The 13,270-nt window shown below is 47.4% G+C and overlaps 1 protein-coding gene across 10 annotated transcripts in view; it reads left to right on the top strand.

Annotated features, from left to right (window-relative positions):
- CELF4 (CUGBP Elav-like family member 4) overlaps positions 1-13,270 on the top strand; it is an 893,342-nt gene that overhangs the window by 855,495 nt on the left and 24,577 nt on the right. For 9 of the 10 annotated variants that reach the window (XR_011852739.1, XM_072132843.1, XM_072132841.1 and 6 more), the window contains exon 12: positions 12,981-13,146. The exons of the other annotated variant lie outside the window; for it this stretch is intronic. Coding sequence is in view for 8 of the 9 variants with exons in the window: in XM_072132843.1 (XP_071988944.1) it covers positions 12,981-13,108 (128 nt within the window). In the remaining variant the exon portion in view is untranslated. The remainder of the gene's footprint in view (positions 1-12,980; positions 13,147-13,270) is intronic. 10 annotated transcript variants of the gene reach the window in all.

Raw genomic sequence — 13,270 nt, 5'->3', positions numbered from 1 at the left:
CGGCACAAACAAAATTTTTTGCTGCACAAACCAGCACAAAGGTAGCACTAACGTTTGACACCAGTTTGGTTTGATTTGGTTAATGTGGGGGGGGCTGCTTGAACTTTTGAACTTTAATTTTTTGTTCATATATTCAAAACAGAAGCAGCACAAACAAAAATTTGCGTAGCACAAACCAGCACAAATGTAGCAGAATTGTTCGGCACCAGTTTTGTTTGATTTGGGCAATGTGGGGGGGGGGCTGGTTGACCTCTGATGACCTCTGGAAACTTTCATTAAAATCTCGAAAACGATGGCGGCACAAACAAAAATTTTTGCTGCACAAACCAGCACAAACGTAGCACAAACGTTTGACACCAATTTTGTTTGATTTGAACAAGGTGGGGGGGCCAACTTCACTCAAGTACGCATCCGCTATAGTATCTTAGGCTTCTTCTAGTGTTAGCCATAAATAATAGGACACCTCAGGGCAGGTCTTCCAAGCCCAGGAAGACCTATACAAACAATGGGAAATGCCGAAGGCTTGAGGGTGGGGGGGGGGGGGGGTGGATTTGGTGTTTGGACGTTCTTGATGTGTTATCACTGGTGTGCCGTGGTGATGTGGTGATGTGCGTCATTCTATACTGCAGTGTGATGTGCCGTGCCGTGTAGTCACAGTGGACCGTGTTTCCATCTCTGTGATTTTGAAGGCCATCCTTATTGCAGCACCGGTAGATTAAAATATTTACTAATATATGAATGATTCTTTTTTTAATTTTTTAGTTTTTTTATTTGTCATTGAGCATTTTTGCAAAAATTTCCAGAAAAAAAAATTGTTAAAATTGGAAGTTCAAGCATCATCAAGCAAGAGTAGTTCAGGTTCAGATCGAGACGTTTTTTTCTTGTTGCCAACTTTGACCACACCAAAACACGACCTTTATATCGTATCTTATAGAAGTTCCATTGCTATTGTTCTCTAGCAAGTTAAACATGTTGTACATTTGGAAAAATTCTCAAAAAAACTGCTTCCAACTTTTCATTTTTCATCGAAATTATCTCAACAATTGGTTTAGATGGACAACCTTCCCGAAAACACTGACACTGGTGAAGGCATCTGCCCCCCTTCATCATCACAATCCCTTTAAGAATAGGATAAGACATTGAGGCACATTTACTAAGGATTGACGGACCGTGATTCCGTCGGATTTTCCCGAATATTTCCATTTTGCGCCGATTGCCCCGGGTTTTTGGCGCACGCGATCGGATTGTGGCACATTGGTGCTGGCTTTCACGCGACATAAATCGGGGGGCGTGGCCGTCGGCCAACCCGACGGATTCGGGAAAAACCGCGGAATTTAAAAAACTAAATGTGGCGCAAGACCAGCACTCACATGCACCGGGAAGAAGAAGGTGAACTCCGGCGGACCTCGGCGCAGCAGCGACACCTGCATGAACTCGGGCGCACGATCTTAGTGAATCGCGCCGGACCCGAATCCACGTCGGACGAAGCACAGCGGGATCGCAACAGTACCGGGTAAGTAAATCTGCCCCATTGAGAGCTGAGTCAATATTCTAGATTTGTACGGATCTTCTGAATTTCCAAACTTTGAGTTATTCTCTTAAATTGGATTGTAAATCCTTTTGAAAAGAGCAATAGAATTTCCAAACTATAACCACAGCATTGAGTGGACCCTCTATAGCAGTGGTTCTCAACCTGTGGGTCGGGACCCCAGCGGGGGTCGAACGACCAAAACCGGGGGTCGCCTAAAGCCATCGGAGCCGAAATTTTACTGTGTTTTTACTGCGAGTTGCATGGTTTGGGGTCACCACAGCATGAGGAACTGTATTGCGGGGTCACAGCATTAGAAAGGTTGAGAACCACTGCTCTATAGGTTCTACATCCGAGCTGGTGACCCATGTGATCGGTGCCAGGATCCAGGATCTACCTGATGATGTCACGGTGTTGCTGATCGCAGGTGTTACCGGTGGGGTCGAGCGTTTATGTTCGGCATAACTCACCGAGCTCAAACCTGAAGGGGTCTTCACATCCATAGCCGTGACCCTACATGGACACTGATGGCTGGTGAAATATCTATAAGTTTCAACATTCTATGAAAGATCTTTGAGATCTCCACAACCGGATGTAACCATCAATTCAGATGATTTTTGATATTGTTGTGAAAATTTTTCTAATGCGCTTCATTAAGAAATTATTAGTTTGTAAAGAAACAAAGTGGCCTTTAGTTACAATGTTACTTCTAAGTTGCTATGGCAAATCTACAGGAGTGAAGACAAGTCTCTTAGCCTTTTCAGCTCTCCCTGGCCGTATTATACTATGATTTAACGTTGAAGCCGAAAGTGAAGACGTTAATCCTCACTGCTCAGAGCTGTTTGACGAAACAAAGTTTTAATCACCAGAGGTGATACAAAGCTTCTTTACTGTAAGAACTGTCAATCTGTGGAATAGCCGAGCTCAGGCGCTGGTCACAGCAGGGAGAGCAGAGAGCTCAGGCGCTGGTCACAGCAGGGACAGCAGAGAGCTCAGGCACTGGTCACAGCAGGGACAGCAGAGAGCTCAGGCGCTGGTCACAGCATGGACAGCAGAGAGCTCAGGCGCTGGTCACAGCAGGGACAGCAGAGAGCTCAGGCGCTGGTCACTGCAGGGACAGCAGAGAGCTCAGGCGCTGGTCACAGCAGGGAGAGCAGAGAGCTCAGGCGCTGGTCACAGCATGGACAGCAGAGAGCTCAGGCGCTGGTCACAGCAGGGACAGCAGAGAGCTCAGGCGCTGGTCACAGCAGGGACAGCAGAGGCTCAGGCGCTGGTCACAGCAGGGACAGCAGAGAGCTCAGGTGCTGATCACAGCAGGGACAGCAGAGAGCTTCAAGCAGGGCCTAGATGACTATTTACTTCTAAATAACTTTGACAGTTATGTCTTATAAAATTGTTTCCCCAAAATCCCTTCCTCATCCAATCCCTTCCCTTCCTTGGTTAAACTTGATGGACATGTGTCTATTTTCAACCGTATAAACTATGATACTATGAACTATGTAAGATAAAATATGAGCTCACCCCCCCCCCACACACACACACAATATAGAAAATTATAGAAAGACTGTTATACTGTAATAGTGATATTCTTATTATAAGATTAATTACACGGCATTTGCAGCTTATAACCACCATCAGAAGTGGTAGGTTTCCTTTAAACACGAGTGGCACATGTGCGCTGCCATAAACTCCAGCATAGAGATGAGCGGAACCCATAGTTTTGGCTTGAGAATGCGCTAGATAGCGCGAAACGGACCGTCACCAGGCTCTGCGCTGTTCCTGTACAGCATCACACAATAAAGCTTTATGCACGCTGCATCGATGAGTGCCGCTTTTCTATCTTGATTCCGGATTCATATAGAGCATAGGGGCACATTTGCTTACCCAGTCCTGTCACGATCCCCGAGGTGCGTTGTCCGGCGAGGATGAAGTCCGGCGCGATTCACTAAGATTGTACGCCCGATATCCTGCATGTGTCACTTCCCCGCTCAGGTCCCCGGAGTTCACCTTCTTCTTCCTGGTGCATGTAAGTGCATTGTCCGTGTATAATGCGCTGTGCGGGGTTTCACTAAGATCGTGCGCCCGATATCCTGCATATGTCGCTTCCCCACTCAGGTCCCCGGAGTTCACCTTCTTCTTCCTGGTGCATGTAAGTGCATTGTCCGTGTATAATGCGCTGTGCGGGGAGTCACTAAGATCCTGCGCCCGATATCCTGCATGTGTCGCTTCCCCGCTCAGGTCCCCGGAGTTCACCTTCTTCTTCCTGGTGCATGTAAGTGCATTGTCCGTGTATAATGCGCTGTGCGGGGAGTCACTAAGATCCTGCGCCCGATATCCTGCATGTGTCGCTTCCCCGCTCAGGTCCCCGGAGTTCACCTTCTTCTTCCTGGTGCATGTAAGTGCATTGTCTGTGTATAATGTGCTGTGCGGGGAGTCACTAAGATCCTGCACCCGATATCCTGCATGTGTCGCTTCCCCGCTCAGGTCCCCGGAGTTCACCTTCTTCTTCCTGGTGCATGTAAGTGCATTGTCCATGTATAATGCACTGTGCGGGGAGTCACTAAGATCCTGCACCCGATATCCTGCATGTGTCGCTTCCCCGCTCAGGTCCCCGGAGTTCACCTTCTTCTTCCTGGTGCATGTAAGTGCATTGTCTGTGTATAATGCGCTGTGCGGGGAGTCACTAAGATCGTGCACCCGATATCCTGCATGTGTCGCTTCCCCGCTCAGGTCCCTGGAGTTCACCTTCTTCTTCCTGGTGCATGTAAGTGCATTGTCCGTGTATAATGCGCTGTACGGGGAGTCACTAAGATCGTGCACCCGATATCCTGCATGTGTCGCTTCCCCACTCAGGTCCCCGGAGTTCACCTTCTTCCTCCTGGTGCATGTAAGTGCATTGTCCGTGTATAATGCGCTGTGCGGGGAGTCACTAAGATCCTGCACCCGATATCCTGCATGTGTCGCTTCCCCGCTCAGGTCCCTGGAGTTCACCTTCTTCTTCCTGGTGCATGTAAGTGCATTGTCCGTGTATAATGCGCTGTGCGGGGAGTCACTAAGATCCTGCCCCCGATATCCTGCATGTGTCACTTCCCCGCTCAGGTCCCCGGAGTTCACCTTCTTCTTCCTGGTGCATGTAAGTACATTGTCTTTCGACACAATTTGAATTTTAAAACCCGCGCTCAGTTCGAATCAGTTGGGTTAGCCAACGGCCACGCCCCCTATTTGTGTCGCATGAAAGTCGGCGCGAATGCGGTCCGCGGACCCTTAGTAAATGTGCCCCACAGTTTTAGCGTGGGTTTGACTACGTGACCAGGATGTATTGCCGGATTGCTGGCCAAACAGCCAATCCGGCAAATATTGACACCCCTTGCAACTAACAATAGTTGTGAGTGGCCAGGATGTGTCTCCAAGGACAATCCTGCAATACATCCGGGTCATGTTTGCCCTCACCAAACCTGAACGATGGGGAGCGATGATCCTCAGGAAAATGGCACTGGTGGCATTTAAACAGTAACACCCGTTATCACTGCCAGCATTGATCGCCAGTTGGGTTCTGGTCCTCAAACCAAACTTTTGGGTTTGGTTTGCTATTGGATCTGCTCATCCCTATCAACAATCCAATTAATAGAATATAAAAGTGTCCAACCACCTCTTATACTTGGTGGGATTCCCATCCATCTTTGGACATCTCATGGATCTCTTTGGTGACACCTAAACAGGGAACATTAAGGATAAGGTTTATTGCCTACATTTCTAAAGATTACTGTAGCTCAATAACTTATTATCTCCTCCATCTACCCATGGATGAGGTCCTGGTCTTCAGCTCTGACCATGTATGGCCAATACTCTGCCCCTCGATAATCTGCCCGGATACTTTTCACCAAGACTAATAATACAAATAGAAGTTTCTACATTTGAATAAATACAAGTAGCGCCATAATTCTTCGCCCGCAGCTTCCATTGTTCAGCGCAGCCTGAAATGAGCCGAGGCCGGATGACAAATAGTCCCCAACAAATGCCAATACTTTCCTCATTTGTCTTTAATAAGGCTGGCACCGTGACTGGCACCAGCGCCGGTGATACTCAGCCCACTGCTCCCTTTGTGAAAGTGCAACTGGATCCCAGTTTGCAGGTTGCAAAACATCTTCAAAGACAAGGAGAACAGTAGGAGAAGAAATAGGAAAGCTTATGATGGCAGAGTAGTCATAGACACGAGCCAAGAGCCAAGAGGGCAGAGAACGAGGCAGGTTATCTGCAGCCGGGTGATTGATCTCACACTCCGATCCCACCCCAAAAAATGCAGAAAACAGTCAATGCAATTAGCCACGAGGGAAGACTCTTACAAAACATGTGCGGCGTGCAGGCAATTTCTCATTTCCAAACCATAATTAATTTGATGTTTAGATTAATTTCTTATGTTCTCCCAAAGGTGCAATGAAGGCATTTTTCCGTTACAATGAAGTTCATGGCTTATTGGGAAAATAAATCTAAGTGACAGTTTCTCTTCTGACTTTATCCGAGACTTTAACACCGGCCAAACGCTCTCCAAACATCCCATAAGATGGAGGGACCATTCATATCACCATCCGTAACCCATTGCTGGTAGACGCCATTAGGAAGCTGCAGCCTTAATAATAACCATGTCCCTCCTTATCACCGCCCAATAGGAAAGAGACAAATGAGGAGAAATAACCTGCAGCTGCATAAACCTCTGCCAGAAACTAGAGATATACATTGGGGATTTATGGACTCAGTGGGGGACATTTATCATACGCTGGCGCCCGTGCTTAGTAATAAACGCAGCCGGTGACTTTTCACATGTGAAAAGTCGCTAGCGGCAGTGAGTCCGCTGGCTCGGGGACAGTAACGGCCCACTCCCGGCCGGCCGCAACCCCCCCCCCCCCCCCTCACGTTCCTTCACACCCCACTGGCATTGACGTGGCGCAGAGGTCCTGATAAATATGCCCCAGTGTCACCATGTTAATAAATTCTCTCTCCTGGGTCACCAGTCCTATCTGCAGGCAGCATGTTACAGAGCAGGAGGAGCTGAGCAGATTGTACATCGTGTCCTATCTGCAGGCAGCATGTTACAGAGCAGGAGGAGCTGAGCAGATTGTACATAGTGTCCTATCTGCAGGCAGCATGTTATAGATCAGGAGGAGCTGAGCAGATTGTACACAATGTCCTATCTGCAAGCAGCATGTTACAGAGCAGGAGGAGCTGAGCAGATTGTACATAGTGTCCTATCTGCAGGCAGCATGTTACAGAGCAGGAGGAGCTGAGCAGATTGTACATAGTGTCCTATCTGCAGGCAGCATGTTACAGAGCAGGAGGAGCTGAGCAGATTGTACATAGTGTCCTATCTGCAGACAGCATGTTATAGATCAGGAGGAGCTGAGCAGATTGTACACAGTGTCCTATCTGCAAGCAGCATGTTACAGAGCAGGAGGAGCTGAGCAGATTGTACATAGTGTCCTATCTGCAGGCAGCATGTTACAGAGCAGGAGGAGCTGAGCAGATTGTACATAGTGTCCTATCTGCAGACAGCATGTTATAGATCAGGAGGAGCTGAGCAGATTGTACACAATGTCCTATCTGCAAGCAGCATGTTACAGAGCAGGAGGAGCTGAGCAGATTGTACATAGTGTCCTATCTGCAGGCAGCATGTTACAGAGCAGGAGGAGCTGAGCAGATTGTACATAGTGTCCTATCTGCAGGCAGCATGTTACAGAGCAGGAGGAGCTGAGCAGATTGTACATAGTGTCCTATCTGCAGACAGCATGTTATAGATCAGGAGGAGCTGAGCAGATTGTACACAATGTCCTATCTGCAAGCAGCATGTTACAGAGCAGGAGGAGCTGAGCAGATTGTACATAGTGTCCTATCGGCAGGCAGCATGTTATAGAGCAGGAGGAGCTGAGCACATTGTACATAGTGTCCCATCTGCAGGCAGCATGTTACAGAGCAGGGGGAGCTGAGCAGATTGTACATAGTGTCCTATCTGCAGGCAGCATGTTACAGAGCAAGAGGAGCTGAGCAGATTATACATAGTGTCCTATCTGCAAGCAGCATGTTACAGAGCAGGAGGAGCTGAGCAGATTATACATAGTGTCCTATCTGCAGGCAGCATGTTATAGAGCAGTAGGAGCTGAGCAGATTATACATAGTGTCCTATCTGCAGGCAGCATGTTATAGAGCAGGAGGAGCTGAGCAGATTGTACATAGTGTCCTATCTGCAAGCAGCATGTTACAGAGCAGGAGGAGCTGAGCAGATTGTACATAGTGTCCTATCTGCAGGCAGCATGTTATAGAGCAGGAGGAGCTGAGCACATTGTACATAGTGTCCTATCTGCAGGCAGCATGTTACAGAGCAGGAGGAGCTGAGCAGATTGTACATAGTGTCCTATCTGCAGGCAGCATGTTATAGAGCAGGAGGAGCTGAGCAGATTGTACATAGTGTCCTATCTGCAAGCAGCATGTTATAGAGCAGGAGGAGCTGAGCAGATTGTACATAGTGTCCTATCTGCAGGCACCATGTTACAGAGCAGGAGGAGCTGAGCAGATTGTACATAGTGTCCTATCTGCAGGCAGCATGTTACAGAGCAGGAGGAGCTGAGCAGATTGTACATAGTGTCCTATCTGCAGACAGCATGTTATAGATCTGGAGGAGCTGAGCAGATTGTACACAATGTCCTATCTGCAAGCAGCATGTTACAGAGCAGGAGGAGCTGAGCAGATTGTACATAGTGTCCTATCTGCAGCAGCATGTTATAGAGCAGGAGGAGCTGAGCACATTGTACATAGTGTCCTATCTGCAGGCAGCATGTTACAGAGCAGGAGGAGCTGAGCAGATTGTACATAGTGTCCTATCTGCAGGCAGCATGTTATAGAGCAGGAGGAGCTGAGTAGATTGTACATAGTGTCCTATCTGCAGGCAGCATGTTACAGAGCAGGAGGAGCTGAGCAGATTATACATAGTGTCCTATCTGCAAGCAGCATGTTACAGAGCAGGAGGAGCTGAGCAGATTATACATAGTGTCCTATCTGCAGGCAGCATGTTATAGAGCAGTAGGAGCTGAGCAGATTATACATAGTGTCCTATCTGCAGGCAGCATGTTATAGAGCAGGAGGAGCTGAGCAGATTGTACATAGTGTCCTATCTGCAAGCAGCATGTTACAGAGCAGGAGGAGCTGAGCAGATTGTACATAGTGTCCTATCTGCAGGCAGCATGTTATAGAGCAGGAGGAGCTGAGCACATTGTACATAGTGTCCTATCTGCAGGCAGCATGTTACAGAGCAGGAGGAGCTGAGCAGATTGTACATAGTGTCCTATCTGCAGGCAGCATGTTATAGAGCAGGAGGAGCTGAGCAGATTGTACATAGTGTCCTATCTGCAAGCAGCATGTTACAGAGCAGGAGGAGCTGAGCAGATTGTACATAGTGTCCTATCTGCAGGCAGCATGTTATAGAGCAGGAGGAGCTGGGCAGATTGTACATATTGTCCTATCTGCAGGCAGCATGTTATAGAGCAGGAGGAGCTGAGCAGATTGCACATAGTGTCCTATGTGCAGGCAGCATGTTATAGAGCAGGAGGAGCTGAGCAGATTGTACATAGTGTCCTATCTGCAGGCAGCATGTTATAGAGCAGGAGGAGCTAAGCAGATTGTACAAAGTGTCCTATCTGTAGGCAGCATATTATAAAGCAGGAGGAGCTGAGCAGATTGTACAAAGTGTCCTATCTGTAGGCAGCATGTTATAGAGCAGGAGGAGCTGAGCAGATTGTACATAGTGTCCTATCTGCAGGCAGCATGTTATAGAGCAGGAGGAGCGTAGCAGATTATACATAGTGTCCTATCTGCAGTCAGCATGTTATAGAGCAGGAGGAGCTGAGCAGATTGTACATAGTGTCCTATCTGCAGGCAGCATGTTATAGAGCAGGGGGAGCGTAGCAGATTATACATAGTGTCCTATCTGCAAGCAGCATGTTATAGAGCAGGAGGAGCTGAGCAGATTGTACATAGTGTCCTATCTGCAGGCAGCATGTTATAGAGCAGGAGGAGCTTCGCAGATTGTACATAGTGTCCTATCTGCAGGCAGCATGTTATAGAGCAGGAGGAGCTTCGCAGATTGTACATAGTGTCCTATCTGCAGGCAGCATGTTATAGAGCAGAGGAGCTGAGCAGATTGTACATAGTGTCCTATCTGCAGGCAGCATGTTATAGAGCAGGAGGAGCTGAGCAGATTGTACAAAGTGTCCTATCTGTAGGCAGCATGTTATAGAGCAGGAGGAGCTGAGCAGATTGTACATTGTGTCCTATCTGCAGGCAGCATGTTATAGAGCAGGAGGAGCTGAGCAGATTGTACATAGTGTCCTATCTGCAGGCAACATGTTATAGAGCAGAGGAGCTGAGCAGATTATACATAGTGTCCTATCTGCAGGCAGCATGTTATAGAGCAGAGGAGCTGAGCAGATGGTATATAATGTCAGTTATGCCAGCTTGCCAGTTATTGAGTTAAAGAGGTCATACAGAAAAAATATATATATTTTAAATGCTACAAAGGTCCAAAATAAAAATAATTGCTCAAACTTTCTGGGGATCCTTGGCTGTAACTCCTGGTCGTGATATTTGTAATGGGTCAGGCAGCTGGTATCCACTACTCTGCTCCTTCTACTCTATAATGTACCTGGAGATGCAACAGGTTTTTTAAGAGGCCGCGACCTGTAGTTTAGGACCCAATATTTTAAAAGACCAATAAAATAATAAAATAACTACAATTTCTTTTTAATTATTATTATTATCCCAGCGATATTAATCCTTGGACCTCATTGTCACACAACCCCTTGGAGCAGGCAGGTCTATTGGCAATCATTCAGCTAAGAAGAATCACTGAGTATTTTGGGTAACATTGGAGCGGGTGCAGGTGTCTCTATTGTTCCGGCCCTTGTAGGAGAAGTCAGGCAGAAACCTTTGGCTGAACAATCTGGTGCCGGTTAGAAAGCCAAGAACTACTTCATGTGGAAAGTTTCCTTACACCGCGCCAAAGGGCTGACAGTCAATGTCTGACACGTTTTTTCACAAACTGAAAATTATGAGAACTTATCTCCATTCCCAACTATAACTCAACAATTGATGCCAAATCCTGTTTTTAGTATATCCCTCGGCAGTTGGATGCTGGTGCGATCCGGATTTGTCTTTGTTGTATAACTCCCTGGTTAGAACGATAAAAACTTCAATGGTTTACGATACCCATAGTCAGCCATTACAACTCCGTAGTGAGGTCACTCGTAGGGGCACATTTACTTACCCGTCCCGTTGGGATCCCCGGCATGTGTTGTCCGTCGAGGATTCGGAGCTTCCACAATTCACTAAGATTGTGCGCACGATATCCTGCATGTGTCGCTTCCCCGCTCAGGTCCCAGGAGTTCACCTTCTTCTTCCTGGTGCATGTAAGTGCATTGTCCGTGTATAATGCGCTGTGCGGGGAGTCACTAAGATCGTGCGCCCGATATCCTGCATGTGTCGCTTCCCCGCTCAGGTCCCTGGAGTTCACCTTCTTCTTCCTGGTGCATGTAAGTGCATTGTCCGTGTATAATGCGCTGTGCGGGGAGTCACTAAGATCCTGCGCCCGATATCCTGCATGTGTCACTTCCCTGCTCAGGTCCCTGGAGTTCACCTTCTTCTTCCTGGTGCATGTAAGTCCAGTGTCCGTGTATAATGCGCTGTGCGGGGAATCACTAAGATCGTGCGCCCGATATCCTGCATGTGTTGTTTCCCCACTCAGGTCCCTGGAGTTCACCTTCTTCTTCCCGGTGCATGTAAGTGCTTGGCTTATGGCACAATTTTGAACGTTAAATCCCGTGCTCAGTCCAAATCAGTCGCGCCCCCCGATTTGTTGCATGAAAATCGGCACAATTCTGCCAAAATCCAATTGCGTGCGCCAAAAACCCCAGTTAAATGTGCCGCAAAACGGAAAAAGTCGGGAAACCCCACGAAAATGCGGTCCGCAGATCCTTAGTAAATGTGCCCCAGAGTCTTCTCCATCCTGAAGCAATCACAGAACTTATAGAAGAAACTGCCTTAACCTGTCTATCCTAGTAGAGGGAGGAGGTTAGTCTATCCTCCAATAAGAGACCCCACAGAGATTATGGGCCAAAGCCATAGCTAGGCCTTGGACAAAGGCTACATCCTGGCCTAGTCCGTCATCCAGATGACTTATTGGTGCCATCCTGGTAACCAACACTTCCATCCAGAGACATTCGGGTTCCATCGAACTTGTTCAACCCCACTGGTAACCATTTTAACCATAACCAGATTGTCCTTAGGGAGTGACGATTCTAGAGCTTTGCTAACACCCGTGATCAGTGCCAGCACCGATCGTGGGTGTTAACAGCCGGGGCAGGGGGGGGGGGAGCTGAACACGAACCTGAACTCCTGACTAAAGTCCAGGTTTGGGCACGTGCCCTGAAACCTATCATAACATATATATTTTAGATACAGATGTAGCAAAGATGACTTGCCTTGTTTTATGCATTATTTCTTCATATCTTATTGTAGACTTTATGATTGTGCTTTATAGGGGCGTATCCATCCTAGTTATTAATGGGATATCCACAGGACGTGCCATAAGCATCTGATAGATACAGGTCCCTTCTCTGGTATCTCTAACTATCTCTAGAATAGTCTACATTTGGCCTCCAACAGCCACATCCAGACCGCGACTGAACACATAGATGGTCACTCATATACTTGGCGTGGTCCTTCTAATAGAAAAAGTTGGGCAAGTGTCCTCTACTGTCCTTCTCATGAGATATCGAGGTCACAAAGGGAAAGTCTTCTACCAGGAACTGTCCTTCTAGAAATCAGTGGAAACATCCCAAGAGCTCCTCCATCTCCATTGGACTAAGACCATCTCAGTCATCCGTAATGTTCCATCGGCCTCCATAGGGATGGTAGCTCTTAGACAACCCCTTTAATGCAAATAGGAGATAAGGATCCCATAAACCCAAGGAGAAGATATACATTTTGACTTTGGTGGCCAAGTGATGTCATTACAGGTTGTGTTACAATTTCTATAGGTCAATGACAATGAGTCACGATGTACAGTACATGATGGTCCCTTACACTGTAGATCCATCTCTATCCAGACCGTACACATATCAGAACCAAGTTACTAGCAGAAAGCATTGCCTTTTGTTCACTGGCTCATCATATACATCATTATCATGTGTTTCTCTTCTCTTATGAACTGTAAGTTACCTTCAGGCATCTGATAGGGTGAGAATCTTAATCATGGGTGCTGCTTTGTAGGATATGCAATATATTGTGATATATCCATCTCTCATCTATCTATATTCCTCCCCATGGTCATTCTTAATGGTATCGCACTATGTGTATTGTCCCCGGTAGCCTTCGGCTTGTTAAGCCCCCACATTGCTTCATGTTTCGACAGGTTTTGTGAGTTTTGACAATCCTGCCAGTGCCCAGGCTGCCATACAGGCTATGAATGGCTTTCAAATTGGCATGAAGAGGCTTAAAGTGCAACTGAAGAGGCCGAAAGATGCCAACCGCCCTTACTGAGACATGTCAGGAGCTGCGGGGAACAAGGACTAGCACAGGTAGGTCGCCAAGAATGTGTAATAAAGATACTGTACAAAGAGGGGTGGTGAAGCTTGACTATGACCATTATGGGGTGGAGCTGCCGCCATTGTTTAATGATGGCTGCCATGGACACCCAGCAGG

Source organism: Engystomops pustulosus, chromosome 1, assembly GCF_040894005.1.
Source record: "Engystomops pustulosus chromosome 1, aEngPut4.maternal, whole genome shotgun sequence".
NCBI classification, from domain to species: Eukaryota; Metazoa; Chordata; class Amphibia; order Anura; family Leptodactylidae; genus Engystomops; species Engystomops pustulosus.
Note: the sequence above shows the minus strand (reverse complement) of the source record. Positions and strands in the feature narration are given on the sequence as shown.